This window comes from Hyla sarda, chromosome 4 (genome assembly GCF_029499605.1).
Source record: "Hyla sarda isolate aHylSar1 chromosome 4, aHylSar1.hap1, whole genome shotgun sequence".
Taxonomy (NCBI): domain Eukaryota; kingdom Metazoa; phylum Chordata; class Amphibia; order Anura; family Hylidae; genus Hyla; species Hyla sarda.
Window position 1 is genome coordinate 76,999,217 of NC_079192.1, and position 14,576 is coordinate 77,013,792.

Sequence of the window (14,576 nt, forward strand, 5' to 3'; positions counted from 1 at the left end):
TGAGAACAGCTGCCTATAAAATCATTACTTACATTGGGTTGTTGTGTTTATTGTACATATACATACTTTGATTTATTGAGGTTTGCCTCAGCCGCTGCTGCCTGGAGTAGCTGTGTAGATTTACTAGTAGGAACGCCAAAGACTGCGCTGTGGGTGACATCGCTTAGGATCCTCCTGTGTCCCCCACGCTGGGTCTTGGGAGAGGAGGGAGGGGTGAGGGAGCCCAATTTAGGTCCTACAGCTGGCATTGTTGCAGGTTGTGGTTTTTGAGAGGCTCTGGCCGGAGCTTGGATCTGCTGGACATAAAAAACAATAACAACCGTAAGATATTATCACCACCTCTATCCATAAATGGTGGTTTAGGACAGTGGTGGAGCTGCAGAACCCCTCCTTAATGTCTAATCCAGGAGGTATGTTATAGAATAGGTGCTTTAACACAAAAGATTATAATTTAACATCAGTTTTCCGATTGGAGGAAAAAAAAGGCACATATTTTGGCAAAGCTTTTTTCGTGTTAAAAAATAAATAAAATTTGACTTCCATTTCTGTGATGCCCTCTCCACTTTGCAAAATTTGGATGGGTCTTACTGGAGGAGATGGGAGCCTTCTGAGGCCTAACATATGTACCATAATTTACGACACAAATTGTAAGGAAAACCTATGCCAGGTCATACCTGTCACAGATTTAGGACTGTGGCACTCTGACAAACACAGACTGGAATGTGTGCATCCTAATAAACTTGCTGCGACTTACTCCAGTGGACTTATGCATGGGGGAGATTCATCAAAACTTGTGCAGAGGAAAATTGGACCAGTTGCCCATAGCAACCAATCAGATCTCTTCTTTCATTTTTTTAAAAGGCCTCTGAAAAAAGTAGATTTTTTAGGCTCACTGTAAAATCTCTCTCTCGGAGGATCCATTGGGGACACAGAGACCAGGGGTATATCTTGCTGCCACTAAGAAGCTGAAACTATGCATACAAAAAGAAGTTGGCCCCTCCTGACAGGATATACCTCGCCTACTGACTCTGAGCTAATCAGTTTAGTCCCAAAGCAGTAGGAGCGGACCGACAGAAAAGGAATCCAACAGGTGTCCGAGGTAACCAGACAGAAAAAGAACCGAACACAACCCTTCGGACAGAAAAACCGAACCATAGTAACCAAAACAAAGGGGTGGGTGCTGTGTCCCCGAATGGATCCTCTGAGAAAGAGATTTTACGGAAACATAAAAAAAAACACTTTTCTCAGTCGGCTCCATTGGTGGACACCAAGACCGTGGGATGTACCAGAGCAGTCCCCGGGGTTGGAAAAGTACCCAAAACTGAAGAAGGCAGAGGACTGAGCCACTGCCGCCTGTAACACCTTGCAACCCAAACCGTAGACAGCGGACGCAAACGTATGCACCTAGTATAATCTGCAGTAGGTGTGCAAAGTCGAACAAGTGGCAGCAGACTTGCATGGCCGTAGACCTATTGCGTAGCGCCCAGGAAGCCCCAACGGAAGGCGCGGAATGCGCAGTCACCAGAAAGGGAGGGACCGTCCCATTACAACAGTATGATTCAGAGATGGCGGAACGGATCCACCGCGAAATGGTCGCCTTGGAAGCCGGAAGACCCTTGCGACGACCCTCCAGAATCACAAAGAATGAGTCACCCTGCCAGAAAGAGGAGGTGAGGGAAAGAGATCCGGACAGCGCAAACCATATGCAGACAATGGAGGGAACGCTCCATGGCAATGGACGGAGCCGGACAGAAGGAAGGAAGAACGATCTCCTTGTTCACGTGAAAGGAAGAGACCACCTTGGGCAAGGAGGGAGGCGGCCAAAAACAACCTTGTCCTGGTGAAGGACCAAGAAAGGAGAGCAACAAGAGAGAGCCACCAGCTCAAAGACCCTCCCAATGGAGGTAATGGCAATGAGGAAGGTGACCTTCCAGGAAAGAACGCAAAGGGAAGCGTACCGAAGAGGTTCAAACAGAGCTTCCCTCAAAGCACCGAGCACCAGGTTGAAATCCAAAGGAGGGGTAGGAGACTGGTACAGTGGAGCCGCATGGGCAACACCCTGCAGGAAGGTGCAGACGTGAGGGTTGGAAGCCAATGGCCGTTGAAAGAGAATAGAAAGAGCCAAAACTTGGTAGGGAAGACTGAAGGACAACCATGGAATTACAAGCGCATCCACTGCCAGAGGGTCACGTGACTTTGCTACAAAGCAGGGAACCTGTCTGTTGTGGTGAGATACGAAGAGATCCATGTCCGGGGTCCCCCAAAGAGCACAGGTCTGGGCGAATGCCTCCGGATGGAGAGACCACTCCCCCGGATCCGCGGAGGATCGGCTGAGAAAGTCCGCTTCCCAATTCTCCCGGGTGATCACCCAACCGAAGGCGGACAGAACGGAGCTTTGATCAAAAGATCGTCCAGGTAAGGGAGGATCGAGATCCCCCGAGCCCAAAGAATGGCAATCACCGCCGCCATGACTTTTGTGAAAACCCAGGGAGCTGTGGCCAGGCCAAAGGGAAGAGCCATGAACTGGAAGAGACCTGCTGGAACAGCAAAGCAGAGGTAGCGCAAATGGGCATGAAAAATGGGGATGTGCAGATAGGCATCCCGGATATCTACTGAGGAAAGAAACGCCCCTTGATCCATGGACACGACCAACGAGCGAAGGGACTCCATGCGAAAGTGGTGTAACCGCAAGTGGCGGTTGAGAAACCGAAGGATCAACGCCCGAATCGTAAAAGTGTCTATCCCGATTGCGTGGCTCAGGGGAAGAGCCTGAAGAAAGCACTTTTGGGCGCTTGTGAGAACACTGGAAGTGGGGATCAGGAGAAACTGAGCAGGACTCCCTGGGTGAAGAGCGCAGGGAAGACCGCTCCAAGGCCGAAACCACTATCTTGGACCCTAGCTAGATCGGAGATTGACTGGGAAAGGGAAGAAACACACTCTGGAGGGGGGTGGATAACTCAGGGGGGAATCCTGAGAAGCAGGTACAGAAGGAATGGTGCTCGTTGTTGAGCAGGCGGATTCAGTGGAACCACCAGGCATTTTGGTCTTGCAGCCAACACAAACGAGTAGTAGATGACTAGGGCTGAGGCCGCCTGTCCGGGAGGAGATTCGGGTCTGGGGTCCGACATAGGAGCTAGTAAAAAGAGAGACAGCAAATAAAATGGAGCAATTTAACCCAGGTCCTGTCCTACAGTTAAAGTGGAGAAGCAGGCTGTAGCTGTCCTGAGACCGGAGCAGAAGAGGCAGGCAGCAGATGAAGTCAGATGGAAGGGGAGGTGTGAGCTGCACCGACCCAGGAAGTTACCTCCACACCAGGATGGACAGCATTAGAGGAGGAGAGGGAGGAGTACAGCAGATGACCCCGACCCCCCCCCCCCCCCCAAAAGCGCACGCACCCAGCTGATAGGCGCATCAGTGACCCCTGGTACACATGCAAGAAGAAGACTACAGGGCGGTAGCAGGAGGAGGGCGGGAGCCCCATCAGCATGGCCGAATACAGGGAGGGGGCAGAGCTAAGTCTCGGACTAGGCCACCGCCGCGGCCTCAAGTATTCTCCTGCCCGCCATGCGCACTGCCCGAGGAGCGGGCGAAAGTGAAACTAAAAATGCGGCCGGACGTGCGAGCGCGTCCCTGCTGACAGGAGCTGCGGTCCGCCAACAGAAGGAAGAAAAATCACAGGCTTCTCCGGCCAGGAAGTAAGCAGTGCCAGGGAGTGAGAAGGGGAGGGGGAGGGTAGCTGCCCCGCGATCCCCGACAGTGCAGACAGAAAGCCCTGCCTCACCATCTCCAGCCCCAATAAAGACTGAAAAAGTCCCCCAAAGGCCCAGAAAGGGATAGGGAAGATGAGGAAAGGAGGGAGGGGGGTAGAGGAATATACTCCAGCTGCATGCAGCCATACTCACCTAAGATGTCTTCAGCCAGCTACGGTAGGTGAGACAGTGGGACAAGCAGGGAAGATAGGGGGACCCAGACCCAAGGTGCAACCCCTAGCGCTGGCCGTTAGCAGGAAGGGGTTAACAGAGCATACTCTATGTCCCGTTCCCCTTAGCAGCATATCGGGGAACAGGTAGTGCTATGCTCCTGAACCCCCACCTAAAAACAGAAAAGAAAAAAGGAAAGAACCACCTAATTACAGGCCCTAGCTAGAGGGAAAAAAAAAAGACCAGGTCTCGAGGTCTGGAGAACTCCAGACCTGTGTCTGCCTCCTACTGACACTAAGCTAAAACTGATTTGCTCAGAGTCAGTAGGCGGGGTATATACTGCCAGGAGGGGCAGACTTTTTGTATGCCTAGTGTCAGCAAGATATACCCATGATCTCTGTGTCCCCCAATGGAGCCGACTGAGAAATGAAAGAATCGATCTGATTGGTTGCTAAGGGCAACTCAGCAACTTTTCCTAAGCACAGGTTTTGATTAATCTCCCCCATGGTGTATCAAACAGCAGTCAAAGGCCTGTTTCATACAAGTGTGTTACATGCACATTTTTTTAAGTCTCTTTTTAAGGTCACAAATCCCGGCCTGACCTCAAGTCTGGTTAATAGAACTGACAGCTGTCATCAAAAACGCGGTCTGGCCGGGACTGGCATCCATAATGCGCTCGTGTGAAACCAGCCATCGTAAGTATTCCTGGACAAGACATTCAGGGCAACACCTCATTGGGGGGGGGGAATATCACTGTGTACTGTAGAGTATCATTCTCCCTGCACTATTCCGTGCCACCCAGCTTTCCCAGTCTCCTGAAACCACAGCAATGATGGGCTTCTCTTCCTCCTTACACTCTTCACTGCAGCAGGCTCTCACATTGCCCCTGCACTGATGCCGGAAACATTCAGGACATACAGTGCCTTGCAAAAGTATTCACCCCCTTTGACTTTTTCCGTATTTTGATACATTACAGCTTTAAATTCAATGTTTTGTTAATCTGAATTTTATGTAATGGATCAGAACACAATAGTCTAAGTTGGTGAAGTGAAATGAGAAAAATATATAAATAAAACTATTGTTTAGAAATAGAAAACTGGCATGTACATATGTATTCACCCCCTTTGTTAGGAAGCCCATAAAAAAGCTCTGGTGCAACCAATTACCTTCAGAAGTAACAATTATTCAAATGATGTCCACCTGTGTGCAATCCAAGTTTCACATGATCTGTCATTACATATACACACCTCTTTTGAAAGGCCCCAGAGGCTGCAACACCTAAGCAAGAGGCATCAGTAACCAAACACTGCCATGAAGACCAAGGAGCTCTCCAAAGAAGTAAGGGACAATGTTGTTGAGAAGTACAAGTCAGGGTTAGGTTTAAAAAAATATCCAAATCTTTGATGATCCCCAGGAGCACCATCAAATCTATCATAACCAAATGGAAAGAACATGGCACAACAGCAAATCTGCCAAAAGACGGCCGTCCACCAAAACTCACGGACCGTCAAGGAGGGCATTAATCAGAGAGCCAACACAGAGACCTAAGGTAACCATGGGGGAACTACCAAAATGTATGGAGGAAGGTGCTTTGGTCTGCCGAGACTAAAAATGAACTTTTCGGCAATCAAAGAAAACGCTATATCTGGCGCAAGCCCAACACATCACATCACCCAAAGAACACCATCCCAACAGTGAAACATGGTGGTGGCAGCCTCATGCTGTTAGGATTATTTTCAGCAGCCAGGATTGGGAAACTGGTCAGAGTTGAGGGAAAGATGGATGGTGCTAAATACAGGGATATTCTCGAGCAAAACCTGTACCACTCTGTGCATGATTTGAGGCTAGGACGGAGGTTCACCTTCCAGCAGGACAATGACCCCAAAAAACACTGCTAAAGCAACACTTGAGTGTTTTAAGGGGAAACATGTAAATATTTGGAATGGCCTAGTCAAAGCCCAGATCTCAATCCAATCGGAAATCTGTGGTCAGACTTAAAGATTTCTGTTCACAAGCTCAAACCATCCAACGTGAAGGAGCTGGAGCAGTTCTGCAAGGAGGAATGGGCAAAAATCCCAGTGGTAAGGTGCGGCAGCTCATAGAGACTTATCCAAAGCGACTTGGAGCTGTGATTGACGCAAAAGGTGGCTCTACAAAGTATTGACTTTAAGGGGGTGAATAGTTATGCACAGACTTTTTCTGTTATTTTGTCCTATTTATTGTTTGCTTCACAATAAATAAATAAATTAAAAAAAAAAACATTTTCAAAGATGTGAATATGTTCTGTAAATCCTCAAACAATCCATGTTAATTCCAGGTTGTGAGGCACCAAAATATGAAAAAAGTCAAGGGGGGGGTGAATACTTTTGCAAGGCACTGTTGTATACACATATATGTTGAGTTTATTACTACATAATATTGTTTATTAAAGCAGTCAAGTGCATCATCACGCATGAGATCCTTATGGTAAGAAAGACCTCTTGAACAACAATGCTTAAAGTCTTAGAATATACACAGAGGTACATCCACAGCCTGTGGCAGCACTCACCGCCTGTTCCTGAGCGGCAGGTATTTGTACATTTGCCGGCAAGGCTTGTGGTTGAGTGGGAGCCTGCATCGGGGCCACCACTTTCTGCTGCATTGCAGCCTGTTGGGCCAGGAGCTGCTGCTGTTGTTGCATGTAGTAGGCTTGTAGCATCTGCTGCTGCTGCATGGCTTGTATCTGTGGATCAGAGGAAAGATGGCAATATCAATTACAATATAAAAATGCTTTTTATTACTATGGTGGGAGCACATTTACATTTCTGCCTCACCTATATGTATTCCTTGATGCACTATCTATACTACACATGAAGTAAATGTGTCTAGAAGCATGTCCGCCCTTTTTTTTACTGACCGATACATCTTTTGTACAGTTGCTAGTAGACACCAAGGCCCAGATTTATTAAACTGTGTGAGAGAACAAATAGAGGGATTTTCCCACAGCGACCAATCACAGCGAAGCTAACGAGCTATGGTAAAGTGAAAGCTGAGCTGTGATTGTGTGAGAGGAAAAATAGTGATTTTCCCACAACAACCAGTTTGGTAAATCTGGGCTTAAATGAATATCAGATCTTCCATTTTTATAACATTGTGATCAGGGCATACATCGAAGAAAGGGGGCCCTATAGCAAAAATCAATATGGGTCTCCTATAAAAACACACAATTTTGTTCCCCAATAGAGAGAGGTTTGGTGTTTATTACTCCTTACTTTCCATGACCCAATGGTCAATGCCCTCCTCCATTAGTTTGCTAACAATGCAGTTCCCTGGAGAGAGGAGTTCTACACAGTTTCATACCAATACAAAAAGGAATGGGACCATGCAGGACAAGGACCCCTTTCTCCAAGGGCCCCCATAGAAGTCACATGGTCTACCACTATGATCTGTACGCCCATGACTGTGATCGTATCTGAAAAATAGCCACCCTTCTTGCCCTGCATACATAATGCAGAATGACAAGCTTGGAGGACCTTGATCTGCAGGATCAGAAATCACTCCGGATAGTAGGTGAACACAAACTAAAGCGCAACTGTCATGAAATCTGGGTGCACTAACCTGCACACAGCCTTTGTACTGTGTGCAGGTGGTGGGTATAGCAATGTTTTTACCTAATATTTGCAGGCTTTCATTACACCAAGAAATGCTTGTGATCAAAGCCACTGACGGTCTGATAGGTGTGGTGCGAGGTACGCGATGCCCCGCCGCCGCCACGCCCACCACCTGTATGTCAGTGCTAGGACCGCTGTGTGATTGACACACAGGTCCCAGCGCATGCGCCCATCAGCTAATCTAACGTGCATGCCGTGCGTGCGTGAAATCCAGCTAGCACTGTGCAGGCGAACTGAGGAGAAAGACTGCGGCGGGAGTAAGCGCTCGCTGGGGGAAAGAGCGCTTGCTGGATGCCACACAGCGGCACGTACGCTAGATTAGCTGAAGGGCGCATGCGCTGGGATCTGTGTGTGTCAATCACACAGCAGTCCCAGCGCTGCCATACAGGGGGTGGGCGTGGCGGCAGCTGGCCATCAAGTACCTAGCGCCACGCCTGTCCGACCATCAGTGACTTTGATCAAAAGCATTTTTTGGGGTAATGAAAGCCAGCAAATATTAGGTAAAAACACTGCTATACCCACCACCTGCACACAGTACAAAGGCTGTGTGCAGGTTATTGCACCCAGATTTCATGACAATTGCGCTTTAAGATAACAAATACCAAACTATTCCAGAGCACTAGGATCTATATTGTGTGTAATTTTTGAAAATAGACCCTTCCATAGAAGGGTCATTTTCTATAGACCAGCATTAGGCTAACCTGCTGAGCCTGGATCATTTGTTGCTGATACAGCGCTGCTGCCTGTTGCTGCTGCAGAAGTTGCTGCTGTTTGAGATAAAGTTGTTGTTGCTGAGATGCTGGCTGTGCAGTAGGAGTCACAGGAGGCTGCACAGGAGCTGTAGTCTGTGGAGCGGTGGTAACCGGGATGGCCGGTTGCGGTGAGGGTTGAGCCGGTTTAGGTGTTTGTTGAGGCTGAGTAATAGGCTTTGCAGCTGGCTGCACAGGAGCAGGGGCTGAGGGCTGCATAGTAGCCGCTAAAAAGAAAAACACAGATATATAAAACATGGAAAAGATACATGGATACAAATACCAGAACTGGTACAAAACGCTAAATGACCATAAGAGAGATTTTGGCATGTGAGGCTGCATGTGTTGTCAATGAGTAAAGGGAAATGTGCGGCCGATGATTCTTTCAATGAGTCAAAATGACCCGATCGACCAATTTGTTTGTCTCTCCTCATCAATTGGGCATATTACACAGGGCGAATATCGTTTTGGTCAATGCCCTGTGTAAACGGGCCCTAAAGATACTGGACTCCCAATCTTTCATGACAGTAGAGCCCACTAATACAAGCATCTTTGCCATGAACAGTTTACATAGGTATCTTCAGAAGCAACAACTGAACTAGAGAATCATGGTTCTTCCAAGTAAGGTTCTCTAAACCAGTGTTTCCCTACCAGGGTGCCTCCAGATGTTACAAAACTACAACTCCCAGCATGCCTAGACAGCCAAAGGCTGTCCAGGCATGCTGGGAGTTGTAGTTTTGCAACATCTGGAGGCACTCTGGTTGGGAAACACTGCTCTAAACTGTAGATATCATGTGATCACAGGCAAACAAAATACTTATTTTGGGCTTGTTTTTGAGTAAACCTACCTGGTGAGGCAGTAGCTGGCTGCACTGTGGGCCTCTTCCGTGGAGTTAGAGCCGGTTGAATAGGAAGCATTCCAGAGTTTCCTTGGGTCTGACCGGCTTTTGGCCTCTGACGAGGAGCGATGGAAGTCTCAGTTGTTGGGACAGGGTCTGTCAGCCTGCAAACCAGGAAAGGAAACATTCAGTCCAAACATTCTATTCATTTTCAAAAATATAATGGCAGGGTCACACGTGCCATATTTTGCTGTGTATTTTCCAACCCACTGAAGTCACTGGGCAGCAAAATATGCAGGTGATTTAACTACTCACCGAATTCAAATGGGTAGGAAAATATGCAGCAGCAAATACGCATCCAAATATGGCCCGTGTGACCCTACCCTTAAAAGGGGTACTACGCTGGAAAACAATTTTTTTTTATCAACTGGTGCCAGAAAGTTAAACAGATTTGTAAATTACTTCTATTTAAAAATCTTAATCCTTCCAGTACTTATGAGCTTCTGTATACTCCAGAGGAAGTTCTTTTCTTTTTGAATTTATTTTCTGTCTGACCACAGTGCTCTCTGCTGACCCCTCTGTCCATGTCAGGAACTGTCCAGAGCAGGGTAGGTTTGTTCCTACTCTGGACAGTTCCTGACATGGACAGAGGTGTCAGCAGAGAGCACTGTGGTCAGACGGAGAAGAAATTCAAAAAGAAAAGAACTTCCTCTGGAGTATACAGAAGCTGATAAGTACTAGAAGGTAGGGATCGACCAATATTGATTTTTTATAGTCGAGACCGATAACCTGTGAACTTTCAGGCCGATGGTCGATAACTTATACCGATATTCCGTGCATTTAAATTTTTGGGCATTTTAAAGCAGGGAGAGAGAGAGAGAGAGAGAAGGGCGGCGGGCGCACTGATCGGTGGCATAATGAACTCCAACGTGGCGCTGCTGTGCTTAGACGTGAGGTCACGTCACCCCCACGGTGACGTGACCTCACGTCTAAGCGCAGCAGCGCCATGCCGGAGTTCAAAGCGCCTCTCCCAGACAGCCACTGCGGTTCTCTTACAGGGTGGCCGTGGCTGTGTGGGAGATGCAAAACAGCAACCAGCAGCACCGTTCTCCGGCCCAGGTATTGCGGGCAAGACGCATTATCGGCAAGGTTACATGCCGATACCGATATCTAACAAAATTGTGAATATCGGCTGATAATATCGGCCAATCCAATAATCGGTCGATCCATACTGGAAGGATTAAGATTTGTTTAATAGAAGTAATTTACAAATCTGTTTAAGGCTGGGTTCCCACTACGTTATCCCCCATACGGGAGCGCATACGGCAGGGGAGAGCTGAAAAGTTGCACTCCCGTATGCCTTTCTATGCGCCCACATATGTAATTCATTTCAATGAGTCGGCCAGCGTGAAACGTTCAGTCTGGTCGGCTCATTTTTGCCCCGCATGCGCTTTTCCCCCGCACCTAAAACCGTGGTCGACCACGGTTTTTGGTCTAGTTGTCAAAGCGCGAACGGGGCAAAAATGAGCCAACTGGACCGAACGTTTCATACCGGCCGGCTCATTGAAATGAATTACATATGGAAGCGCATAGAAAGGCATACGGGAGTGCAACTTTTCAGCTCTCCCCTGCCGTACGTGCTCCTGTATGGGGGAAAACGTAGTGGGAACCCAGCCTAACTTTCTGGCACCAGTTGATTTAAAAAAAAATTCCACCGGAGTACACCTTTAACCCCTTAAGGACCAAAGCCATTTTGAACTTAAAGACCAGGCCAATTTTATTTTAGCAATTTCATTTTTTCCTCCTAGCCTCCAAAAATGTTAACTCTTGTATATCTTCATCCACAGGCTAGCATGAGGGCTTGTTTTTTGCATGACCAGTTGTCCTGCGTAATGACATCATTAATTTTTCCATAAAATGTATGGGCCAACCAAAAAAATACTATTTGTGTGGGGAAATTAAAAAGAAAACCGCAATTTTGCTAATTTTGGAAGGTTTCGTTTTCACGCTGTACAATTTACAGTAAAAATGAAATGTGTTCTTTATTTTGTTGCGCAAAAAAAAATGCAAACTTTATAAGCAAATTAGTATGTTTAAAATCCTCCTATTTTGACCACCTATAACTTTCATTTTTCCATAAAAGTGGTGGAATGAGGGCTAATTTTTTGCGCCATGATGTGTACTTTTTATTGATACCACATTTGTGTATATAAGACTTATTTTTTTATTAATCCTTTTTTCAATAAAATGTGACAAAAAAGCAGCAATTTTGCACTTTTTTTTTACGTTCACACAGATCAATGACAATATATTTTAATAGTTCGGACATTTACGCAAGCGGCGATACCAAATATGTGCATTAAATATTATTATTATTTTTTTTATTTTTTTTTTACATTTTATGGGGGTATAATGGGAAAAAAAGGACAGGCGGAGGCAGGTGAGGGGACCTCCGTGCGTCGTTCTGGATGATGGCGATCCGATCATCCGTATTTCTGACCGCACTCCCGCAGATGCCGTGATCTGTATTGATCACGGCATCTGAGGGGTTAATGGCAGAAATCCATGCGATCGCGGATGTCAGCCATTACCAGCGGGTCTCTGGCTGCGATCAGCAGCCTGGACCAGCCGGACATGATCATGTACAGGATGTAAATATATACGTCCTGGTGGGCTAAGTACCACAGCACCAGGACGTAAATTTACATCTTTGGTGGTTAAGGGGTTAAGATGTTCTTTGGGCAACCAGGTTTCATACACTGTACTTTACTGGAATAAGTAAAGAGCAGGATAAAGCTATCTTCTGGAAGCTAGTGCATAGTGCAAAAAACATAAAAATAAAAACCTGGCCATATACTTAATAAAAAGAATCACTGCAGCACTCCAAAAAAATAAAAAAATAAAAAAAGGTGTAGCTTTATTCCATCATCTATTCCAGGGCACTTGAATACACGATGGAATAAAGCTACACCATTTTTTTCCATTAAATTTGCGCTGCAGTGATTCTTCCTTTTTGTAACTTGTGGATACCCAACCCATGACCTGGGTATCACACTGCTGGTACCCAAACATCCATTTCCATTGAGGTGCTGCTCTGCTCTCTTTTCTGTGTCCATACAATTTAGATAGACAAACAGCTAACCGCTTTCTCTCACAACACCCCATACATATGCACACACGATCGAGCAGGAGTTCTAAATAGGGTAAGGGGAGAAAGCCAATACTACATAGGTATGGCGTTTCATATTTCCCCATTGACTCCCAGTTAACATCCGGCCACAGCATTTGTGGCCCAAAAAAATAAATAAATAAACTATACACCAAGTATGGCTTTTTTGGGCCATGTCTGCTTTCCGCCAAACAGCCGCTAATCTCTGGAGTCCTAATAACAGGTCTGAGCGGACAATATCATTTATTATAGGTTTTCCAATTGTTTCTTTGCCTGGGAAAACAGAGCACGTATGGCCACTTACATGCAGGATAAAATAAGAGGTTGCAGCAGAATCCAATCCCATGAATCTTACCTGGTTTTCGGCTGGGATTTCTTAGCTGCAGCTTCTGCTGCTTTCACTGGTTCAGGCAACTTTGCAGGGATGGTGGAGTCCTAAATAAGACAACAGAGAAAGCATTAAATACACCTCATCCTTCATCAACAAACAATACATAGATAATGTACATTTAAAAAAGTGTACCTGTCTGTCGTTTCAAAAAAAGCAAAAAAAAAAAAAAAAAGCAGATATGTCAAAAGTTTTGATCGGCCAGGGTCTTAGAGTTGAGACCCACATCAATCAGAAAAAGAGCAGGGATAAGTGCACAGTATCGCTCTTTACTCCCTGGCTCTCAGCAATCTTTGTCTCGTTAATTCCAATGACTTATAATAGAGTAGCGAGACAAAGAATGTTAAGAGTCCGGAGTATTTCCGCCGTACACTTACCCTTGCTCATTCTCCTGATCAATGAGGGTCTCTGCACTCAAACTTCAAAACTTTTGACATGTCACAGTGACAACCAAAGGCTGAGAGCCCCAGGGCCAATTGCTAAATCTGTAATACAGTCCTCACCTATGTGGCATCTGTAATACTGTTGTCTTGTTACCACTACATCACCTACAGCTATATCCCGGATCAATAGATATACTAGTATATTATCTATGAAATGCTCCTAGAAGTTTGTTATCCTGATGCACCTATAGTTAAGGTTATGTTCCCACAATTAATTTACTATCTGAAAAATCCACTGTGGAACCAGGCATCCAAAGCGTGCCAAACCATAGAATTCTCCTGCAAATTTCTAACTTTCTATGCTGCAGACTGAGCAGTGATTTTGAAAGGGGATTAGCATCATGCAATGGGCCGAAACTGCAATAGGTTAGATATCGCTTACGTAAAAATTTTTCCCCCACAACATAGATTTACAATTTTACTTCATTCTGACACAATATTCATGTAAAAAAAGCCTCTGTGTACAAGGCCGTACAGTGTCCTTAACCCGTTTATGTACGTCCACTGCGGGCTCCCACTGTATGACGCGCACTCATCATACTCGGTGGGTACTCATGGCTAATGCCGGACATCGCCAATCGGGCTGATGTCCAGCATTAACCCTTTAGACACTGCAATCAAAGTTGCCGTTCCAGGCTAGCTCAGTGGGCTGATCAGCTGAGAGGACGGGGGTAGATGTCTTACCTTTCTCCCTAACACTGATCAATGCTCTCTTATGGAGAAGCGTTGATCAGTGTATGCAATCTAAAGCTTGAATGTTATAGTCCCCTATGGGGACTAAAAATAGTGTAAAAATAAATAAATAAAAAAGTAAATAAATATGCATTAACCCCCTTCCCTAATAAAAGTTTAAATCACCCCCCTTTTCCCATTTTTCAAAAAAAAAAAAAAATGTAAAAAAAATAAAATGTGTTATTGCCACGTGTGTAAATGTACGAAATATTAAAATATAATGTTAATTAAACCGCATGGTCAAAGGCGCAAACGTAAAAAAAAAAATCAAAAGTTTAGAAATGCGTATTTTTGGTCACTTCATTTACTAGAACAAATGAATAAAAGGCAATCAAAAAGGCGCCATCATAACAAAAATGGTCCTGATAAAAACTACAGATCATGGTGCAAAATAGGAGCCCACATACATCCCTATGTGCAGGAAAATTAAAAAGTTATAGGGGTCAGAAGTGGACAATTTTAAACATATTAATTTTGGTGCATGTAGTTATTTTTTTTAAGGAGTAAAATAAAACAAAACCTATATAAAATTAGGTATCCTTGTAACCATATGGACCTACAGAATAAAGATAAGGTGTCATTTGTACTGAAAAGTGCACTGCATAGAATCGGAAGCCCCCCCAAAATTTACCAAAATGACAGGGGCAATTTAAAGGGGTACTTCGCTGCTTAGAGTTTGGAGCAAC

The 14,576-nt window shown here is 45.5% G+C and overlaps 1 protein-coding gene across 13 annotated transcripts in view; it reads right to left on the reverse strand.

Moving 5' to 3' along the window:
• The window catches only part of AAK1 (AP2 associated kinase 1), a 194,963-nt gene that overhangs the window by 40,381 nt on the left and 140,006 nt on the right, over positions 1–14,576 (reverse strand). For 10 of the 13 annotated variants that reach the window (XM_056571427.1, XM_056571426.1, XM_056571422.1 and 7 more), the window contains exons 9-13: positions 12,683–12,762; positions 9,168–9,322; positions 8,272–8,546; positions 6,469–6,642; positions 67–296 (exon numbers count right to left, since the gene is read on the reverse strand). In XM_056571427.1, coding sequence (XP_056427402.1) covers positions 67–296; positions 6,469–6,642; positions 8,272–8,546; positions 9,168–9,322; positions 12,683–12,762 — 914 coding nt within the window. The remainder of the gene's footprint in view (positions 1–66; positions 297–6,468; positions 6,643–8,271; positions 8,547–9,167; positions 9,323–12,682; positions 12,763–14,576) is intronic. The other 3 variants (XM_056571429.1, XM_056571421.1, XM_056571432.1) reach the window with 1 other exon arrangement.